General features: G+C 34.4%; 1 protein-coding gene across 1 annotated transcript in view; it reads left to right on the forward strand.

Annotated features, from left to right (window-relative positions):
* The window catches only part of UCHL3 (ubiquitin C-terminal hydrolase L3), a 41,906-nt gene that overhangs the window by 3,562 nt on the left and 14,926 nt on the right, over nt 1–23,418 (forward strand). Inside the window, exons 2-5 of the mRNA XM_068526299.1 lie at nt 6,838–6,966; nt 9,798–9,954; nt 10,303–10,388; nt 12,228–12,275. Of these exons, the coding sequence (XP_068382400.1) occupies nt 6,892–6,966; nt 9,798–9,954; nt 10,303–10,388; nt 12,228–12,275 (366 nt within the window). The 5' untranslated portion in view covers nt 6,838–6,891. The remainder of the gene's footprint in view (nt 1–6,837; nt 6,967–9,797; nt 9,955–10,302; nt 10,389–12,227; nt 12,276–23,418) is intronic.

Genomic DNA, 23,418 nt, shown 5'->3' on the forward strand with positions numbered 1-23,418 from the left:
CACCCTTGTTACCCTGCCCTCCTCTACTACCTCCTCTCTGTTTCCCTTCTTTGTAAATTTTCACAGAGAATTGTCCATAGATGCTCTTGCTACTTTCTTATCAGCGTTTTTTTTTTTCCCGTATTCACTCCCATCTAGTTTGCTTCTATCCTCACCATTTCACAGTAACTACTTTTCTCAAGTTTACTAATCACGACTTTGCCAGATCCAGCGTTCACTTTTCTGTCACCATTTTCTTGATCTCTCAGCAGCGTTTGGTAGAGTAGCCCACTCCATCCCTCTTGAAACATTATCTTTTCTTGGCTGCTGTGATAATTCTGGTTTTCCTCCTGTTTCTCTGACTGCTTCTTAGATTTGCCTTTGCTGAATCATTTCCCTTCCAGTTACTAAGGTGTTCCTCAGAACTTTGTCCTACACTGCTAATCTTTTTATATTTTCTGTTGTATAGCATTAGTGCTGTCAGTTGTCACCTATTTGATCCTGTGTTCCTCCAAGTCCTGACTTCTCTACAGAATTGGAAACTACTATATTCAGCTACCGCTTTTACAACATATCTCCATTTGGATGTCTTACAGATATCTCAAATTTAACATGGCTGAAAAAGAAATCTGGCTTTACATCCTCTCATTTCTCCTGCAAATCCACTTCCCCAGTCTTTTAAGGGTACCACCATTTATACAGTGCCCAAGTCAATGTCATTAATTCTTCACAACTATGCTAGTTTGGAGAGGCCATTCTTGTACTGATTTAATTTCTTGGGTTTGAATCTCTGCTCTGAGACCATAGGCAGTTACCTAGCCTCTTTGTACCTCAGTTTCTTAGTTTCTCATAACCCCTCCTAATCCTGTAAAATTGTTGTAAGGATTAAATAAATTGCTACATGTAAATTATGTATACCAATGTATAGAACAAAGCATGCACTCTATGAAGTTAGCTGTTTTTAATATTTTTCTTTCCCTAACGTCTCAGATCCAATGATCTGCAACTCTAGTAGACTCTTCTTTCAGAATCTATCCCAAATCTGGCCATTCTGTTCATTTCTACCACTACGTCCCAAGCCACCATCATCCTTAGCTTGGACAACTGCAGTAGCTTCCTAACTAGTTTTTCTGCTTCTCCCTTTACCTCCCTAAAATATATTCTCAATATACACCCAAGGAGATTTTATAAAAATGCAAATCATGTCTTGTGTTTCCCTGCTTAAAACACTCAAAACACAAAACGGCTTTCCATTGCTTGTCCTTAGAATGCACTTCAAGCTGCTTGTCCTTAGAATGCACTTCAAAACACAAAACAGCTTTCCATTGCTTGTCCTTAGAATGCACTTCAAGCTGATTACTATGGCCTGATGGGGAGGTACTGCCTGCCTCCCACTTTTGCTGGGCTGCAGTCTTTGAATGCCAGTCCTGTTCCTGCTTCAGTCTTTGTACTAGCTCATCCTTTGCTTGAATCATTCTGATCTGGGTTGTTTCATGGCTGGTTCTTGTCATTTGTGTCTTAACTTAAAGTCCTCTCCTCAGTGAGTCTGTCCTGATTATTCAGGTAATGTTCCTTCCTTTTCCCACCACCGGCCCTGAATCTACTCTGACATCATGTCTTGTTTTCTTTTCTTCATAATACTTAACCACCTTGTGAAATTATCTTGTTTATGTGTTCACTTGTTTATTGTGTGTATCCTACAACTAGAATGTAAGTTCTGTGAGAACAAGGACAAGTCTGAAGTACTAAGAATGGTGCCTAGCCCATAGGGGGCTCTCAACAAATAGTTATTGAATGGAAGAATGAATAAATTTTATATAGCTCCTTTCATGCTCCAGAAAATCTTTCTTAAAATTACCTTTAATGTGGTCATGAATCTTTTGCTTGAATATTTCAGTGAGCAGTATTCTATCTCATAAAGTGATTTAGTTTTTTATTATCATGAGAATAATGTATAATTAGAAGAATTATATTTCTTTATATTGAAACAAAATCTGCTTTCCTGTAACTTCCTCCAGTTGTCTGTCATCCTCCCATTGAAACCATACAGAGTAAATCTAATTGCTTCTTCATGATATTACTAGAAATGCAGGGGGAAAAGGATGATAATAATTTAAGTTTTCTTCGAACATGCTCAGATCCTCCAGCTGTGATGTCTTCCAAAACCTTATCATTCCTGGTGACCTTTCTTTTTTTTTTTTTTTTTTTTTTACTATTTGAAATGCATCCTCTTTATTTATTTATTTATTTATTTATGGCTGTGTTGGGTCTTCGTTTCTGTGCGAGGGCTTCCTCTAGTTGCGGCAAGCGGGGGCCACTCTTCATCGCGGTGCGCGGGCCTCTCACTATCACGGCCTCTCATGTTGCGGAGCACAGGCTCCAGACGCGCAGGCTCAGTAGTTGTGGCTCACGGGCCCAGTTGCTCCGCGGCATGTGGGATCTTCCCAGACCAGGGCTTGAACCCGTGTCCCCTGCATTGGCAGGCAGACTCTCAACCACTGCGCCACCAGGGAAGCCCCCTGGTGACCTTTCTTTGAGCCTGATTTTGTTTGTTGTCATCCTTCATACTAGGCCTGCCAGAGCTGATATCATATTCCACTCTGAATAATCTGTGTTGAAATAGTGTGTTACTAAATTATCCTGAGTAATACAACTTTTAAAGCAGATCAGCATTGCATCACTTACGTTGACAATTGTGTAGTCCCTATTGAGCCTGCAGTAAAGCAAACTCCTTTTTTTCTTGGTCCCTACATAAAATGTTTTTAGTATTTCCCCATTCTGTACTTAAGTAATTTCATTTTTGTTTGTTTACTAAATAGCTATTAAAATTCATTTGGCTGGTTTCCAGACTTTAAAAACCATTGTTTTCTCATTTAACTATTAGTTATTTTCCTAGTTCTGCATCTAGCAGTTACTACTAGTATACTTTTACTAGTAGTGATATCAGGCAATTACTAAATAAGTATAATTTCTGTCATAACCCAAATCATTAGTAAATTAGTAACAAGGCAGAATCTATTGCTGTCCTGAGCTGGCCATTAAAGACCGGAGCAAGTGACTTAAGAACAAATTTGAAAGGAAGGTAGATTTAATTTTTCTGTTTTTTTAAATTTATGTAATCAGACTTTTTGTTATTTGACTATCACCTAAAGAATGAGGAGGAATTCATTAAAAATGAGGGGAGAGGCTACCAGTTTTTCAGATAGAGAGAAGTCCAGTTTGTGTGCAAAGCAAGGTAAGAGATGGTTATCGACCCTTTGAGGACTTGAAGAGTTCATTGTGGCTAAAATTAGAGAACAAAGTACAAAAAGATACTTTCAGCAGTGAGAGACAAGTAAATAAGCACCAGAACATCCAGAGCTTTGCATGTGGGTTCTGGCAGCATGACCTTGAAAAGTCACAGAACCTCCCAGGCTCAGTTTTCTCATTGGTGAAAGGATGTAATAATAAAACCTCCTTTGCAGTAAAGGTGAAGTGCATTAAAGTTCCTAGCATAGTTTCTGATACAAGATACTGTTTTAAAATATTTACAAATAAATTAAAATATTCTGTATCTGGTGGAAATTTTCTCTTTGGACTATAGAATGAAAAGGATAAGTTAACCAAGGATCTTTTTTGGGCACATATTCTAATTTACTAATTGTTTTTCTTGATAGGCCAAACGTTAGTGGCATTATAAAAATTTAGTGAGCTAGTCAGTCAGAATTTTTGGTTATTTTATTACCCAATGTTTAAAAAAGCCTGAAGACAGACATTAAAGGTTATAAATCCCTTTATTATATTTGATGCAAACAGGATGCTTCTAATTGTGTAGAGATGGCTTTGCAAGTGCCTATACTATATAGAATACTTTGTGAGTTATCTGGAGAGATTTTTTTGGAATAGTTTTAAAACTGGCATTATGTTTTATCCCAGTTTTGTAAATTTAAAGAAAATACATGCGTATCAGTTCTGTAGACTTGTATCTTTGAAACTACATCTATTGTAAAAATAACACTTTTAAAAACACTGGAAGATAAAAAGTTGAGTTCCACACCATCCAAGCTAACTACTATTAATATTTAATATTTTAGAGAATTTCTTTTTAATCTTTCTCTATTTGATTATGATCATCACAAATGCACATAGGTTCTTTTTTTTCCTTTAATTATAAAAATAGAATACCTTCGTTATTTAAAAAAAAGTGAGAGGTAAAAGTTGGAGACTTTCTTCCTCACCTTTTCTCCGAAGCCCAGAGGTAGTTACTAGGCATAGCCTCTTTTATTCTTTCTATGCATATGATGACTTCCTGTGTGAGTCTGACCCATAACAATCTGGAGTCAGAGGTTGCATCGATGTACTTAATAGATATTAGTTAAATTGAACGTCTTTTTATCAATTTTATTGGATTGGCTATATGAGTAAAAAGTTGAGGAAAAGTATGATTCCAGTTAAATTTTAATCATTTTTATATATTTAATTTAATCTTCTATTTAATCATTGATGTGTCCTCAGTTTGATACTAATCACTCTCGCTACAATTGCTGCCTTTGGAGCTTGCTAATTTTTATACTCTTTAGCTTTGGCTGACATGGAATAAGTTTACAACTTCAAGGTAATTTGCCAATTTTCTCCAGACTGTTTTTTCACTAAAATATTTAACTGTTACTTTCAGTTTGCAGCACAGATGTAAAAATTATTCTGTTACATGTACCTCTTGTTTTATAACTTTATAGCAATATGGCTATTGGGGGTACATAATATTAACAAATAAATTTAAATTCTTTTATCAGGGTTTATGATACTTTTCCTTGACAGTATGCCTTTTAGAGCTGTCAGTCCTGTGCAGGTACTGTTTGGAGTATTTGGAGTTGATAAAATAAATGCCTGGTTTTAGATTAGAAGCCAAACGTATCTTTCCTAACTTTTTAACTTGGCACAAATAAAAAGTATATATAAAATATTCATTATAAACATAGCTTAACAGACATGTGTAGACATACAGATGGCTAGATTATCTATTAAGATAGAGATACAATCTTCGTCAGATTCAACAAATTTCATGCACGTTCAGCAAATAGAACTTGAGTGTCTATGGTTTGACCAGTACAGTGCTAGGCAGTGGGAATAAAAAGATGAGTAAGACACAGTTCCTTCCTTTGGCTTTGCAGTCAATTTTAGTCCTTTTTTAGTTTCTAGATAGAATTGAATATTGAGGAGGGCATAGACTAAGAATTTCAGAGAAAGTGGAGACGGGAGAGGGAAGTAGTTTGGAATACTTCATTGAACTTTATTAAAGTCTGGAATCATTAATAGGAATCAGATGAAGAATAGGTATTAACTAGAGAAGTCCATTGATTTCTGTGGCCCCAGACTGTTGCAGAGCATGTGACTTGATGAACTTATGGATGTTGAGCACATTCTGCCAAGAGAAGTTTTTTAATTCAGAGTATTTCTTATTAAATGTATCTAAGACCTTATTTTTGACCAACCATACTATCAGTAAGTAGCGTTTTTTCTACAGGCAGAGAATTGGAGGGATGTGGAGAGTGGTCCTTTAATCAGGAAGGTCTTGTCTTGTAGAACCTGACTGTGAGATGAATAACACTGTTTATGTAATAGGGCATGGCTTCCATTGGTTTTGCAAGATGTCATTTGATGATCTAAGTATGTGTGATCGTTCTTCAGGGAGAAATACCCAAGGCACCTTTTTATTTTTAAATCTCAGATAATGTTAGACCAGTAGATACTATAATGTATTTTCGAAGTAAGGTATAATGATGCGTTTTTAGTATGTTTTTTGTTTCCTCTGCTCCTTTATTTCTATCATGTAAAATTTATTTTGTGATGGTGAACTTTTTAAAACCATCAATTTCCTTCAATACAGGCATTTATTGAGTTTATTGTGAAATTGATATCATTCTTATTATTATGTTCTTTTTTCCTTTTCTCTCTGCAATAGATTAGGGTCTGATATTTTATTTCCCTATGAATTCTTAAGAGGTTGAAAAAACCACTGCTCTTTTGTTACAGTTTTTTTTTTGCTAGATGTAGGAGAGACAGTGAAGCTGAGTAGGTTTCATTGTGTACTGAAAGTCAGGAAGCCAGCAGGTTACTTTATTTTTTATATAATTATTTTAAAAAATATTTATTTATTATTTATTTATGTATTTTGGCTGCACCTGGACTTAGTTGCGGCACGTGGACTCTTAGTTGTGGCATGTGAACTCTTAGTTGCGGCATGCGTGCGGGATCTAGTTCCCTGATCAGGGATCGAACCCAGGCCCCCTGCATTGGGAGCACGGAGTCTTACCCCCTGGACCACCAGGGAAGCCCCAGGTTACTTTTTGTATCAAGCATTTCCTGATGTTCACACAAGTTGCTTGGACTTTTTTGGCCTTATACACTCTTTGCTCATTGATAAAACTTGTGATATCGACCGATCATCTATCTTTAAACCTCAGTCATCATTTTTGATAATTAGGATAAACTATGCTGACTTACTACTAAAATAATTCTTTATGTACTAGAACTTAGATGCATTTCCTTAAAAATCCAATGTTGGGAATGAGTTTAAGATATCAACCAAGCCACTTGTATATGTTCGGTGAAGTCCTGACTTATTATGTTCAATCCCAAAGTAATGGATTTTGAAAAAAGGAGTTTTGCTTAATATGTTGTAAATTTTAAATGTTTGTTAACTGATATAAATAAATTGCTATCTCTTCCTACCTTATTCATGGAAAACCTGCTTTACTTCATTCTTATTGAACATCAGTAATATTTGTACCTTCCATTCCCTTTTATGTATCAGATATACAGTACATACACATTATTTCCCTGTTAACACTAAACTGGTTTTCTCCCCCCTTTTACCAGTTTCTCAAACAATTAGGTCTACATCCTAACTGGCAGTTTGTTGATGTATATGGAATGGATCCTGAACTCCTCAGCATGGTACCAAGACCAGTATGTGCAGTGTTACTTCTCTTCCCTATTACAGAAAAGGTAATTGTTAAGTAAGATATAGTTTCCAGTAAATGCACAGTTCTCTTTCAGTGTTGAATTAAACCTATGCTGTTGAATTAAACCTATCAATTAAGAACAGATGACTCCCTTCTTGCATAAAATGAGGAAATCTAGACAGTGGGGACATCCTAAAAATCTAGTTTTATTAAAGAGATGTATTTAGATTTTGATTTGTAGATTGACAGAGAAGCCCTGAGTCTTTTAAACTCTGGTAGTTTTCTTTTTTTTTTTTTATAAAATATGGCTAGTTTGCCTCAACTGTTTTGATGTGACATTTAATCACAATTTGATGTGTATACTTCAGAAATGTTAAGTACTAGGATAATCTTAAATCTGTCTTAGAAAATATATGAATAAAGAATATTCAAAATTTTAATATATAAAATATGTAAATGTTTTCAATATATACATAAAGAAATCTTTGTTTTAAGGAGGTAGATGTAACTAATGACATGGGTTACATTATTTTCAGAATAAACTTGATTTGGGTGCGAATCGTTAAGCTTAAATACAATTTAATTGGCAGATTTAGGATATGTTGGGGATTATAAATAGCTATTCTTAGCTCTCTGTATCTAAATTCAAATCTCCATATTTCAGGCCTTCTAGAATGATATCTTATAGCTATATGTATTATGGAGCCATTTTAAAAGTTTTGAGTCTGTATCTTTCTGATTTTTATTTTTAAACTTAGAAATAATAGGATGAACTCAGCATTGTAAAAAATGAAGTAAATGGGAAGATGTGAGGAATGAGTATCTATACTTACTTATATAAGTAGAAAATATAGTGGCATCTGCCACTTTTTGATATCTCTTACAATTTGGTCGGTCCCTATTTCAGCTCATAAGTGACATAATAAAAATCACTCAAAGGATATCTAGTGGATGGTTTAGGAGATATAAAGTGTTTCAATCTTCTGAGCTCTAATTTAGAAACTGATTATGTAGTTGTGAATGGCTTCAGCATACTAATAGCAAAAGAATTGTTATGGATACCTCATTATCTTTTAAATAAAGTCAGTTACAGTGTTTTAAATGTGCTTTATGCTATTAATTTATTTCTCTCTGATATTTTTGTTGTCTTTAATTATGGCAGACCACAGTGAAAACACATAGTCACTTTCCTTTTTCCTATACTTGCTCTGAATCATGTTAGGATTTTTTTTCTAAACCTTAAATCTTGAGAAGTTATCAAACTTTTTGGTAACTTTATGATAACTTTTTGATAACTTCAAACTCTTTTCTTTGTCAACAAGGAACATTGATATTAAGCAACAACAATAACAAACTAAACTCTAGGACTGTACAAAACATTTCAGCCCAAGACCTTACTATATTGAACTTTTCAGTTCTTATCAGTTGAACTTATATAAATGAATTAATGGTTCAGAATTTATTCTGAAAATATTTACAAATTTGATTTTGGATATATGTATATGTATAACTGGTTCACTTTGCTGTACAGCAGAAACTAACGCAACATTGTAAATCAACTATACTCCAATAAAAAAATAGTAAAAAATTAAAAAAGTAAAAATTTGATTTAGGAGCACATTCATAAATTATTTTTTCAGGCACAGGTACGTTTGTTGTTAAAAGCAGTTCCTTAATTATGGGTTTTAAATAGACATCATTTGTTTCTTTTATCACAGGGGTCAGCAGACTTTTTCTGTGAAGGGTCAGCTAGTAAATATTTTCAACTTTGCAGGCCTGATAGTCTCTGTTATAACTATTCAACTTTGCCTTTTAGTATGAAATCAGCCATAGACAATACAAAAATAAAACTTTACTTACGAAACCAGACAGTGGGCCAGGTTTGGCCTGTAGCCTGTGGGCTATAGTAGGGCTCCTTACTCTACTGGAATCTGAAAATTATAGGAAAACAATAAACAAAACAATAAAATCATCTTCCTACTCTCTTCCTTCTCCTCACTTTTTTTTAAATTTATTTAATTAAATAATTTATTTATTTTGGCCGCACCGGCTCTTAGTTGTGGCACGCGGGATCTAGTTCCCTGACCAGGGATCGAACCTGGGCCCCCTGCATTGGGAGCACGGAGTCTTACCCATTGGACCACCAGGGAATTCCCATCCTCACTCATTTTTTAAAAAATTTATTTTATTCAGGTATAGTTGATTTACAATGTTGTGTTAATTTCTCTCCCCACCCATTTTTTAACCTCATTATTTTTAACGCTTTTTACAATTGGAAAAATGAGGCACAGAGACATTAAGTAACTTGTTGGAGTTGCACAGCTAATAATGGCAGAGCCAGGTTGTGGGTTCAGGCAATCAGATGTAGAGCCCACACTTTTGACATTATTGTACCATATTGTTTTTATAATCAGTTGTTATAGATAATGGTGAATGTTATGAATATCATATGCTTATAAATATAGTGTGTATTTTGTTAATATAATATGATGTAACAGTATAGAAATGTGAAAAATAGAAAGTAAAAATCCTTCAGTAATCTCTTATCCCAGATCTCTTATCTCTTATCTGTTAAGTTTTTCTATATCCTTTAACACTTTTCAATGCATATATAAAGTAAATATTTTTAAAACATAAATGAGAATCATATTAATATATACTGGCCTGTAACCACTCTATAATCATGGACAGATTTCTAAGTCAGAATATGTAAATCTGTTTTATTCTTTTAAAAATGTTTTATAGTATTTCATTCAGCTATGCCATGTTAACCAAATCCCCATTGATGTATATTTAGAGTTTTTCCAGATTTACATTTAAGTCCTTTTTAATGTATTATTTTCACATGTAGACTATTGATTTTTTTTTGGATAGTATGAAATATGCAGAACAGAAGAAGAGGAAAAAATAAAATCTCAGGGGCAAGATGTTACATCATCAGTATATTTCATGAAGCAAACCATCAGCAATGCCTGTGGAACAATTGGACTAATCCATGCTATTGCCAACAATAAAGACAAGATGCACTTTGGTAAATAATTTTTCATTACTGCTATCTTCCCCCTCCTTAAGTTATAAGTTAACTTATTGAGCAGTAGGTGGTGTTCTAGTTCTTTCTTTCGAAGTATCAAATAAAGCTTTTCCTCCCTTCTTTCTTTTATAATGGGAATGTATATACTATTAGGGGAAATATTAATCCTCCCCAGGTTTAACAAACAAATAACTTAAGCCCTATCATTTATCCCAATATTCTTATATTCCTAACTTACCAGTGAAAGGGTTTTACCTGAGAAGTAGTTAGCATGCTTCTAGTATTTTCATATCTCAGTCTCTTTGAGATATCAAGCCTTTTCAATTTTATCATCTTTAATATTCTCAGAATCTGGATCAACCTTGAAAAAATTCCTGGAGGAGTCTGCATCAATGAGCCCTGAAGAACGAGCCAGATACCTGGAGAACTATGACGTCGGTACCTTTTCTGTCTTGATCTCATGCGTAGGCAAAATTCTCTGGGATTGTAGATTCTGTTTGGGGGTTTGTCTTGAAACTGTATTTTATGCAATTATGGATTTTTGTTGTATCCATTAAAACAGGCCTTTTGTACTTTTGTAACATTATCTGAAATATCTATAAATGTTGATAAATTGCCACTTCTTTTCTACGTCCAGAGCTGAATGAGAGAAAAAAGGCAATTTGATTTAACAGTTTATAAAATATCTTACGACTGACTGTTCCTTACCATTCCCTCCCTATAATAAATATATGCTTGGCAATACCCTGTGTGTCTTTCACTGGGAATTTGGAACAAGGCTGAAGACCAATGGAAAAAATAAAGGTTTAAAGGTAGATGTTAGAATATTCTCTAGCTATTTTATCAGTGTAATATTTTTGCATGTGTGAGGACACAGGCCACGTAGTCTAAGACGTTTTAAATGATTGTACCATTTCATAGAATTTAGATTGGTATTTACATTTTATTCTATTTGAAATCTATTTTTCTTTTGAAGGCTTTTTATCTTTTAATGACATTATTAAGTAGATTGTAAGTTCTTTGAAATTAGAAACAGTATAGTGTACAAATTATTTGGCTAGAACAATGTGTTAGGCAGAGTTTGTGCCCAGTAAATCCATTGACTTGATTATGTTGTTTTAGCATTCTAATATACTTTGATTATTTTAAGTTGTTTTTTCTTTAAAAAACCTGCTGATCTCATAGAATGTCTTTATTTTACATAAAAATAAAATGAACAACATAAAAGTCACCAGTAATCCCACCAATGAGAGGTAGCCATCATTTATATTTTTAATAGGGAGTATATAATTGTATACACAATTTTTTGAAACAAAAATTTGATCACACTGTAATATTGTTTTATAACTTGCTTTTTTCACATAACTTATCACAAACATATTACATACCAGTAAGTATATATTTGACATCATCATTTAACGGCTGCCTGGCTTTCCATAGTGTAGTATTTTATTTCACCAATAAATTATTGTCAGAAATTTAATATTTTCCCCTTTTTTCCACCATTTGAAAAAATACTACAGGGTATATCATTGTAGCTAAGTCTTTGCAAATATCATTAGTTATATATAATTATGTACAGTTATATGTAAATATATAAACTCCTAGAAGAGAAATCGCTGGACCAAATAGTTTGCATGTTTTTAAAGCTTTGATTCTTATTGCCAAATTGCCATTCATAAAGGTACTTTCACCCGTAGTTTACTTTGACTATTTCTCTTCATCTTTGTTAATAGTGGGTATTATAAGAGCATTTTTTTTTTTTTAAGTTCAGGAACCTAAAATCTCTAGCTTCTGATAAATGCGTGCCTTTTGCTTCACATTTCTAAAGTGCTGACTGAAGCTGCATGATTAAACATAAATACAGCCAGAGCTGCAGAATAGCATGTAACCTGGAGAAACAGATGAGCTAAGCTTCTTCAGTCTCTATCTGTGAGATGCTTACTTTATTCTAGTCTCAGTTGAATAAAGTGTTAAATGTTAGTTCCAGCAATTAAATAAGGTAAATGACTCCCACTTACCCCTGGCAATTACAAATAAGCAGATACCCAGTTTCCTAAGGTTTCAGAGATTTGTGGGTTGGAAAGCACAGCAATTCATTTGCTTACTCAGAAATCATTCTTAAATATTTAGTGTTAAACTGTTCCAAAAATCTCCTCCAATTTGTTGTTTCTTAACAAGGCTTTAGATGTTAAAATTGAGCGTTGTTGTTTTCATTTAAAAAGTTGGATATAGTCATTTTTTCCTGTTAATACTTTATATTCTTATTACAGGCCATTCGAGTTACTCATGAGACCAGTGCCCATGAAGGTCAGACTGAGGTATTTCACATTTTTCAAAACTTTTCCTGCCACTTGTAAATTTAACCACAGTTCTGTTGTATGACATATAGTTTTAGAAAATTATTGGGACTTTTTTTCCTTTGAGGGAATTTGCTTATGTAAAAGTAGTCATAAAGTAGCCCAAGAACATGTTTTGACAAACTGTTAATATGCACTTTGATAACAGCCATCTCAGTTTGTCTAATCATTTAGACAGATTGCAGATTGTGTGCTGTTTGCTTTGGCTAACGGGTGGTCTGCTGTTCCCCATCAGGTTCCTTTGACTTGCAAGTGTTTTGAGAAAAATACCTGCCCTGTAGTAAAGGTAGATAGCCAGTATGGTTTTCAAGAGCCTTTATCATGCTCAGCTTCTAGCAAAAAGCTGTAACATTCTCTTTACTCAGGAAATCTGTTCTGGGGCAATGTGATGATCTCCACCATCTTTACTCTGTTAGCTAGTTATTTCTTCAGATAGGTCACCTCTCCTCTCCTTCTCTTGTCTCTTTTTTCATTCTCTTTTTCATGAGGGATTCCCTCCTTCCATTTCTCCTTTTTCTGCCCTCAAAACCTCACCCTCCCACTCTTGGGGGAAGTTTGTCAGAAGGTATTTCAGTCAAAATGAATAGAATTTAATTAAAATCGTTCGGTGTATTTATAACACATTTAAGTGTTAATACCAGAGAATTATAGATTTTCTTCTTTCTTATCCCATGCGTGACTTGGAACCATACTTTTTCATGTACAAAGATGACATTGCCTTTATGCTTTAAAAATACTTGAAAAAATACTGATTTAGAAGTATTGAACTTAAATATTCCCACTATCTTCAAAAAAATTTTTTTAAGGAGAAAACAATTTGATACTATGATATAACTGCAGTTTTTCATAGCTCTGACTGGTAACTGTGAATGTTTATAATAAAACCATTTAGGAATTTAAACATTAATTCTCCCTGTAATTGTATCATACCTTCTTGGTTGCTCTCAGGTTCTGCTTTCAGAGGTGTGTACCATTGCTTTTTTGACTAAGTTTACGTACACAGACGCACACACAAACAAGTGGCATGTCTAAGTGGTTTCGACACCATATTGGAAATGAATGGGATGCTCTGTTTCTCGTATTGCTTTTTACGATCTTGAGCATGTTCTTAATCTTCACTGTGCTTTGCTTTTTTTGTTTACAAATTTGTAGTGTTAAAATTAGCAGTGATGGTGGAGATCAGCATGAAATTATTGTAAAATATGAAAACCGTTAATTGTAGTAAAGCAGTTAAATGCTTTAATACCTGTTTACTTAAAAAAAAATTGTCTTTATGGTACCTCCTCTTGCCTCCTTTTTGGCCTTTATCCAAATTACGGCTTTTAATACCTCCTTTTAGATGATGTTCACATCTCTTTCTCTAGACCTAAACTCCTTCCCTCTGTAGACTCTTTTATTTTATATGATTCCTACTATTTGCATTTTAGCTATTTGTTTTCATATTCTTCATTTATTTAAGATGTATATTTTTTTCACATTGTAACAGCTTTGAAATTAGGGTGTATCTTACAGTTGATTTTGTAATTTACTTGGTGGTATTACCTTCTTTAGTGGTACATAAAATGATGCATCTTAAAACCACTGGTGTCTTAGATTTGCTGAAATGTGGTGTCATATCTCCCTTACTGTGGCTGTTCGACATAGGATTGGTGTTCGATTCCTGTGGATATGCTCCAGAGTATCCAACACCATTCCTTTGTGCATAGGCACAACACATAATTATTAATTCACCAGAATTAGTTCAAAACTAACCTTAGTGGTGTAAGAACTACCAAAAGAGGCTAAATCTTGGTGTTCTGTAGTCCCCTGAGTAAACTAAACATACTATTAGCCACTGTTCCTCAATAGGGCACTATTAACATTTTGGGACGAGTTCAGCTCTTTGTTGTGTGGGCTGTTTTGTGCATTCCAGGGTGGAATATAGATTATTATATTCTAGCCGCTGTATGTTAGTGACTCCCAGTCACTGAGAGAACAAAAACCCAACCATACATTTCCAAATTCAGTATCAACCACCTTAAAACTCCTGCACCAGGGACAGGTTTTGCGATCACTTTATTTCTGGTTCATCTACCATCTGTGGACTTAAGAGTCTTTGACATATTATTATCTCCATTGCTCTCTGTATTCCAGCACACTGTTTTTTGTCAGTTCCTACAACGCACCTCAGCCTTTCCCATTTGTATTTGTTTGGTTTTGCTGCCATAGCAAAATACCACAAACTGGAAGACTTAAACAACAGAAATTTATTTTCTCACAGTTCTGGAGGCTAGAAGTCAATTATCAGGGTGCCATCAGGGTTGGTTTCTGCTGAGGCCTCTCTTCCTGACTTGTAGACGGGTGTCTTTTCACTGTGTCCTCACATGGCTTTTCTTCTTTGTGCACCTGGAGAGAGAGAGAGAAATCTCTAGTGTCTCTTCCTCTTCTTATAAGGACACCAGCCCTATTGGATTATGGCCTCATCCTTATGACCTCATTTAATCTTAATTACTTCTTCTTTTTTTTTTTAAATAAATTTATTTATTTTATTTATTTTATTTTTGGCTGCGTTGGGTCTTCTTTGCTGCGCACGGGCTTTCTCCAGTTGCGGTGAGCGGGGTCCACTCCTCGTTGCTATGCACGGGCTTCTCACTGTGGCGGCTTCTCTTGTTGCGGAGCATGGGCTCTAGGTGCACAGGCTTCAGTAGTTGTGGCTCGCGGGCTCTAGAGCGCAGCCTCAGTAGTTGTGGCGCATGGGCTTAGTTGCTCTGCGGCATGTGGGATCCTCCCGGACCAGGGCTCAAACCCGTGTCCCCTGCATTGGCAGGAGGACTCTCAACCACTGCGCCACCAGGGAAGCCCCTTAATTACTTCTTAAAAGCTCTGTCTCCAAACACAGTCACATTGGGGATTAGGGCTTCAGTATATGAATATTTGGAGAACATCGTTCAGTCCGTAGTACCATCTTTGTGCTTTGTAAGGGTCCAGTCCTTGTCCAGGTACCCTTCCACTTTACATAGTTGGTACCTTCTCATCCTTCAGGTTTCGCCTTAAAAGTCATTTTTCAGACAGGCTTTCTTTCATTACCTTTAAGTAGGGCCACCTCAGTGAATTTTCTGTCATAAAATCCTTCGTATTTGTATTTGTATTTCTTCCTGGCATTTTTTAATCTACAATATGTTTTTTTGTTTGTTTATTCCATTTATTTCATAGAATAGGAGTCCCATGAGGACGTGGGTCTTTTTTGTCATATTTACCTTGAATCCCCAGGACAGTGCTTGGCAATGGACAGTATATAGGCATTTATGAAAAAGTGCATAGTATAAAAGTAAGGAGCACAGGATGTAGGTTTGTATACTGACTCTACTATTTAGTAGCTTAGGCAAGATACTTTCCTTAGCGTAAAATGAAAAGAATAGCATCTACCTTATGGGATTGCTGTGAAGATTAATGAGTTAATCATATAAAGTGCTTATAATAGTGCCTGGTATTTAATGGGCCCTCAGTAAATACTAGGTGGTGATTTTGTTTTACCAGGCTTTCAGAAAAATGCATATGAATGGCAGAGGATGAGCTGAAGCAATAGGGTGAAGCCAGATCAAGGGGTGGCTTGAATTTTATAAACAATGGGGAGTCACCAAAGATGGTATGTTTAGTGTTCAGCATATTGAGTTTAAGGTGAGTAATGGGTCATCTGTGTAGAAGTTGGATATGGAGTCTAAAGCTCCAGGGCAATATCTGGAGTTCTGTATTTGGTCGGAGAGTAGTTAGAACCTTGAGAATTCTACAGAGGGAGAACAGTGGTGAACCACAATGAATCCCTGGGGCACATAGGTGTTAAAGGAGTGGGTGGAAGAAGAGGAGCCAGTAATAACAGTGTAATAACAACTGACCTCATTGATACTCTCTGTCAGAACGTTTTCATGGGAATGGAGTAGGCAGGAGCCTTATTGCATGCAGAGACTTGTAGACCAAATGAGAAATCAGTAAGATGAGCCACCAAAACACAGTAGCCTCTTTAGAAGATTGGCCACTTGTATGTTCTGAATCCCACCATGATCGTCTGGCAGACTCTGGCTAATCCAGAAATTTGGACGGTAGCCCCACCTCACTTATGCTTCATTAACCTACGCTGAAAGTTACTGCTTTCATGTTTCACTTAAGTTTGGGAAGATAGAAGAACAACAATGGGATATGAGGAAATTAAATTAAAAGTGTTTTTTTTAATTGTGAACAAATACAGTGAGACAATAATGGAAACAGTATGCAAGTCAAATGTAAAGGCAAGAAAAGAAAAATCCAAAAGAATATTTTATTTGCCTTCAGACTCTAGTTTTACTTCATCAATACGTACCTAAAACGCCATTTCTAAAGTTTGTGATTTGCCCACATTAATTAAGGAGCCAGCCCAGATATGAGTAGAGATCTCCTGATGATTTATTATTTATTTAACTTTTTACAAAAAGAATAAATTTATTATATTGCTCAGGAACCTCCATACAAATTTATAGTAATAATGAAAAATAATAGAAACTGACACAATTGTTCTATGTATGTATTAAACAAACATGCCAGTATGGAAAATGTAGCAAAAAATGCTTTTAGTATTTATGGGTTTTTTTTTAACTTCAAATCTTTTTTTAGCTAATTTTAGAACAGTCGAAATCAAACATTTTTGTGGGATTTTTTTCTTAATATTTTATCATGAGTATTTTCTTCATCAAAACCTCTTTATAAATAATTCCTTTTGGCACTGTACTCTCATGTGAATGAACCATAATTTACTTTCCAGTTACCTTAACTTTTGATATTTAGATTGTTTTCAGTTTTTCAAGTTAAACATATAACTTCATTGAATATCTTTGTTTATTCATATATTCATTCTAGGTTCTTTCTTTAAGATCATTTCCTGTAGGTAGAATTACCTTGAGTCAAAGGGATGAACATTTTTCAAGTTCTTGTTACCTAATATGAAATTATTGTCTGTCTTTCATTTGATTAACCTAGTAATCTGTTTGAGCACCTGCTATGCCAGGTATGGTGCTAGGAACTATATATACAGAGATAAATAAGATGCAGTTTGTGTCTTCGAGGATCTCTTAACTTCAGTGGAGATAGCTTCAAAAGTAGCCGTTGCCAGTGTTGAATTCTATTTTTAAATTTTGGCTTGTTTGATAGAGGGAAATAATGTGGTTGATTGCTAAGACCATTCAAAGATCTGTTGTAAAAGTTTATGAAATGAATTTCAATCATGAAATTAAATTGTAATTAATTTACAAGTGAAATGTGTAATCTACTTTGGTTAGTGTTGTCCTATAAGAGAAGGTTTTTTTGACTATTGGGAAAGCAGTGGGTAAGTTCTGATTTCAAGTATGTGTTCACATATATGTATACACAATTTAAAATAAATTGTGTGTGCGTGTATGTATATGTATGTGTCTAGTTGGCTTTTTTGGCCCAATCAGTGCAGACTCTCAGTGATGGGGGAGGAAATAGTGTCAAGTTTTATCTTTATTAGATGTATAAGTATAGTTTGCATGGCTTCATTTTACTCTGAAGTATAGTTTTTCATTATTTTGATTATGTTAGAATTACAAGGAGTTAAGATGCTCTCACATTTATTTTCCTTCTTTAGGGATTTATTTTCTTCTTTCCTTGACTCTGAAAGAAACAGAAGATATTAGGAAGAAACTTAGTTCTTATAGAATGTACAATTTAAGGTCCCGATTGTTTTGGGGGAATCAGATAGGAACAGTAAATGAAACTCGGATGCAAAGTACCATGCATTTTAAGCTGTATAGTCCAGTTTTGTCAAGAAATCTGAAATTGCATCTTTCTGGTCTTTCTTTTTGTTTTCCATTTATTTTTCATATCCCATTTTCTCTATTCCATTCCAACAAGATGTAAGGTAGATCCTTTTGGGGCAACTTCATTTTATGTCATTCTTAAAATTGAGAAATGCTCTGGAACTTCTGTCCTAACTCCTTACACTTTTGCCTTTTTCTCTCCTTCTGTTGTTATCATTTTTTCTGTATAACATTCCCTGAATAGAAGCTGGTTTAAAGCGTATGTGTGGAGTTGAATGGGAGAGCTGAGTTTGAAGGAGGAAGTACAAATTAGGATTAGTCATAGTGGGGGAAATATTATTGAAATGGTTCTTTTTTTGATCCTTTGTTTTCAAGCGTGATATTGTGTCTCCTTACATGTAATCAGTTCTTCTTTATCTAATATCACTTGAAAATGAATGATGGTTAAATGGATTAAATTAGTTGTTGAAAGGGTCAGAATGTAGTTACTACTCTGTCCTGTTTACACTTTTTTCCCTTTCTTAGGTTAACAAATATTTTGTCCTAAATGAATCAAAATAGTCTGTTTTTTATTCTTTCTGCATCATCTTCTTATTATTATTATTTTCTCCAATATCAGGGTTTTGGAAAAGGAGATATATAACTATTATTATTTTAAAGTAACTTCTTATTTTGAACTCATCAGTTTACTCTTCCAGACCTGACTAGATGTAATTCTTCTATCTAAAAATGTCTCCAGCAATAAAAATAAAGTTGAGGTTGTAATGATATTTGAGGATGGTGGATTTTTCTGTTTGTTTTGTTTTAACCACAACCTTCCAAAACAAAAGATTAAGATTTAAGATTCTTTTCGTTTGTAGTCAATGAGACTCTTATTGGAGCTACTCTCAAATTGTTAAAAAAAAAAAAAAAAAAAAAAATAGGGCTTCCCTGGTGGCGCAGTGGTTGAGAATCTGCCTGCTAATGCAGGGGACGCGGGTTCGAGCCCTGGTCCAGGAGGATCCCACATGCCGCGGAGCAACTAGGCCCGTGAGCCACAACTGCTGAGCCTGCGCGTCTGGAGCCTGTGCTCCACAACAAGAGAGGCCGCGATAGTGAGAGGCCCGCGCACCGCGATGAAGAGTGGCCCCCGCTTGCCGCAACTAGGGAAAGCCCTCGCACAGAAACGAAGACCCAACACAGCCAAAAATAAATAAATTAATTAATTAATAAAAAAAAAATCCTATAAAAAAAAAAATAATCCAGAACCAGGGAAAATAATAAAGAGGTTAAAATTAAAAAAAAACTAAAAATAAAGAATTTCTAGGACTTAGTTTTTGGCCAGCTTAACAATGGTAAGCTTGAGTGTACTGTAAAGTGTAGAGATATAGGTCATTATCTTAATAGGGATTTTGGAGAATTGTAAACGGAGGTGAGAAAATACAGTTGTTAAACCAGTAAGAGAAAAAAGTCTTTAAAGAATATCTAGAAATCTGTGGGTATCTTGATTTATTAGGTGAGCAAAATGAAGAAATTTGCCATTTTCCGTGGAATATATAGTGGTATTTTGTGTATTTCGATATCTAGCCCATGTTTCACTTTGACTTCTTTGCCAACTGAACATGGATACTTTGTAGGAAAGTTTGCATCTTTTGCATGAATCTGGTTTTACTTTCCTATTTTAAATTTGGACCTCAAATTTAGTGTAATTCAATATATTATACTGAAATTTATTCAAATCTACAGGAGTCCATTTGGAATTAATTTATAATTTTGATTTTAAACTTTTAAAGTTTTATATATGTGTACATATCCTCGTGCATGTATGCCTACACTTATAATTTTACTTCTTTTCATGGCATTTGGAAGCCCTAGAGAAGTTCCTAATTTTTTCCCTTTCCATGTGACATTTTTTTAGACTCAGTGGTATCTCTAAAGTTTGAAAGGACATGTCCTATTCTGGAAATAACTTAAATTTAATTGTCATGATTAAGTATATATTTTATCAGGTCAATAAAAGGAATGATTTTGTAGGTATTCAAGACAAAAGAGTCTCACCATGAGATACCTGGGGTTGCTGGAAACATTGGGAATCATTTTGGGGTGTTACAGTATCAGTCTTGATTATTCTTAAGTGTCATTTATGGGTGAATGCAATGGAAATTGACATGCTTATCAATTGCCAAGTATTCTCATCTTCTTAAATTCTTACTGCTTTTAAAAGTATGTCTGTCATCTTATTATAACGATGGTTACCATTTACTGAACGCATCTTATGTGGTAGGCATTATACTAAGCACTGTGTGTATCCTACTCTAATCTTCTCAATTCCTTAAGATAGATGTTATCCCATTTTACAGACTGGAAGACAAAGAAGTTACTAACTTGTCCAAAGTCACACAGCTAGTAAGTACTGTCCATGCTCTTAAGGCAACAAAATGTATAGATAAATAAAAATTGCTAAAACAAACAAGCTCTTAGTCAATAGTAGATTTTTCCTTATATTAAACATAAAGTCTTACCCGTAAACCAACCACAGTCTTTTGGTAATTATGTTATCTATGTTTTGGAAAACAGTAATTATTTTAAGTACCTACCAGCCAATGATCCCTTTATATTTAGGAAATTACACGGTTATAATGATATTTTTCTTAGTAACAGGATGCCCTTTTAGATGGGAAAACATTTTGGGTGTAAGCCAAAATCTACTTGCTTTATTTTAACATTTTAGAATAATTTAGATTTAAGCACTTAGGATAAACTACCAAACACTTGATTTCTTAATTAAGAAGTAATACTAGTCTAACCCTCTGCCCCCTTTGTTAAAAGGTCTGTATCATTTCTTTTTAGCCTTTACAACATTTCTAATTCTTTGGTTATTATTAAGTAAAGAGTAATCTCTTTATTTTTTGTACACCCAGAGAATGTATATTAACTGAAGGAAAAGTAATTTGGCTTTTTAGACCGACACACTCTTTCCACCTTTTTATTAAAGGTTTGAAAAAAATTTTTTTTTTTTTTAGCCTTCATGGCATTTCTAATTTTGTGGTTATTAAACAGTTTAAAGGGTAGTTGACTCATTTTTTCATATACAAAGTGACATACACATTAACTGTGAAGGAAAAGTAATTTGGCCTTTTAGGACCCAGGTATTTTGGTTTCTTTCTGAACTAGTTATAACTTTGAAGATAGAAAAATTTGAACTGTTGATTGTTTTGGGAATACAGCTAGAGATAGTAATAGGTTTGCCTCTATGAATTAGGTAGTTGACAGTTGATGGGTGGGTGGCTTTGTGTGACATGAAAACACTGAAATTGGAGCCAGGAGTCATGGGTTCTGCCTCTGCTTTGAGAGTCACTAGTTATATGACTGTGGGCAAGTCAACTAAATCCTTCTGCCTCTAAAAGACCCCGACACTGCCCTGATGCTCATGGGCTGTGTCCAAATAGCTCACCCTGTATTTTTTTTTTTTTTTAACTCAAGAGGATTTAAGTCAGAATCAGAATGCTTAAAAATCTCAAAATGAATGTCTATACCTAATTCCTTTATGCAAAAAATATTTGTTAAACTCCTTAGAGTACTTTCTGAAGAGCAAATCATTTAATTCCTAGAGTTTTTGAAAAGCCTGTTCTGGTTTTTTCAAAACTGTAATGAAGAGATAGGTTATATTGCAGTGGTGTACGTGAAGTCACATTATACCGTTGCAGACCCACGCAGTATAAGCAGGCGGGGCACGGGTTCAGTGTTAATGTCCTGGCAGACATTGATGTCATTAATAATTCTAATGAAATACATAATTTTTGACAACTTTGGATTCCTCTACCAGAACTGAAAAACTGAGGAAATGAGTTCTTTATTCAGATGCTCTAGAAAGTGAGCTCTTTATTAAAATCTTCTGAAAGACTCAAGAATAAGCTGTAGATATTTGATCTTTTCCAGTTAGTGTGGAAAGGAAATTGGCTATTTATTCTGAAGATTCTACTCACAGTTTAAATTTTCATATTTGAAAGCAAAGCTAACTTAGTTACTTCAGCAGCTAATATTATGACAATGTAAAAGTTGGTGAATATGTCTTTAATATTTGTAATTCTAAGAGAAAGCCTAGGAATATTAAGATTCCATAATAGCGTTCTTCATATCAGTCTTTTCATCTCTTAAAATAATATTACTTGAAAGTCCTTTCCTGAAACTAACACAATATTGTAAAGCAATTATACTCCATTAAAGATGTTAAAAAAAAAAAAAAGTCCTTCCCTGAATTATCATATAAACTTTCATTGGAATTGAAAATATATGTGATGTACACAGTTATGTCTATATTATGAATTAAATTACCTTTACAAATTGTACAGTTGGAAAAAATGTGTATATATTGTGTTCCTTTAGCTTTAGGAGGTAGAAATAAATATGACTAGAGTAAAAATTTAGAATTACTGGTTCTAATGTTTAACAACTCAACATATTCATTTACTTATGGAAAACAATACTTAGTATGCTAGCACTATGATAGTGGATAAAAGGTTTTTCTAAGAGCATTACAAGGTAGTTACAAGTAAGACAGTCATAATGTAGTAACATACTGTCCTGTATTTGATATTGTAGAACAGTTGCCAAATAGAAACACATGCACACACACATGAACCTTGATGTATGGAACTCATTCAGGAGGGTGTGCTTTTGAACATATCCTTTCTTTTTTTCATTCCTTCCTCTTATATATGGAAAACATGACGATCAAAAAGAGGGCTAAAATTACCCATAGATAATCTGATAATGTTTGGGCAAAAATTGTATCTTCATCTTTAAATAGAAATGATCATAATTTCTACCTTAGTAGGATCATTGTGAGACTCTAGCATCCACAGTTTAGAACATTTGGTATGTAATAGTAAGCACTAAATGCTAGCTATTATTATTGTTGGCTGATGAACATATAAAGATACCTGTGTGAATGTATTTACTACAGCATAGTTTATAAATGTAGAAAACTAGAAACAAACTAAAGATGCCATAATATGTTTATGGTACATCTATTTAAGGAATAATATGTTGTCGTGAAAAATAATGTAGATATATACTTATTGAGGTGGATAGATGCCCAAAATATATGGAAAGTGAAAGCAGCGTGAAGAATATGATTTTTTTTCTTTGTAAAAAACGTTAAAAATTTTAACAAATCGCTAAAGGTCAAGTATAGGCTGGTATGATACTATAAAATTCCTGTAAGCAGTGCCAAAGGGGAGCTCACATCCACTCTCCACAGACCTCACTGGGTGCCTATAAGCTTAAACCAGGGACAAGGCCAGAGAGAGGCCCAAGGTGCAGGCCTGGGGGAAGGA

Source organism: Eschrichtius robustus, chromosome 18, assembly GCF_028021215.1.
Source record: "Eschrichtius robustus isolate mEscRob2 chromosome 18, mEscRob2.pri, whole genome shotgun sequence".
NCBI classification, from domain to species: domain Eukaryota; kingdom Metazoa; phylum Chordata; class Mammalia; order Artiodactyla; family Eschrichtiidae; genus Eschrichtius; species Eschrichtius robustus.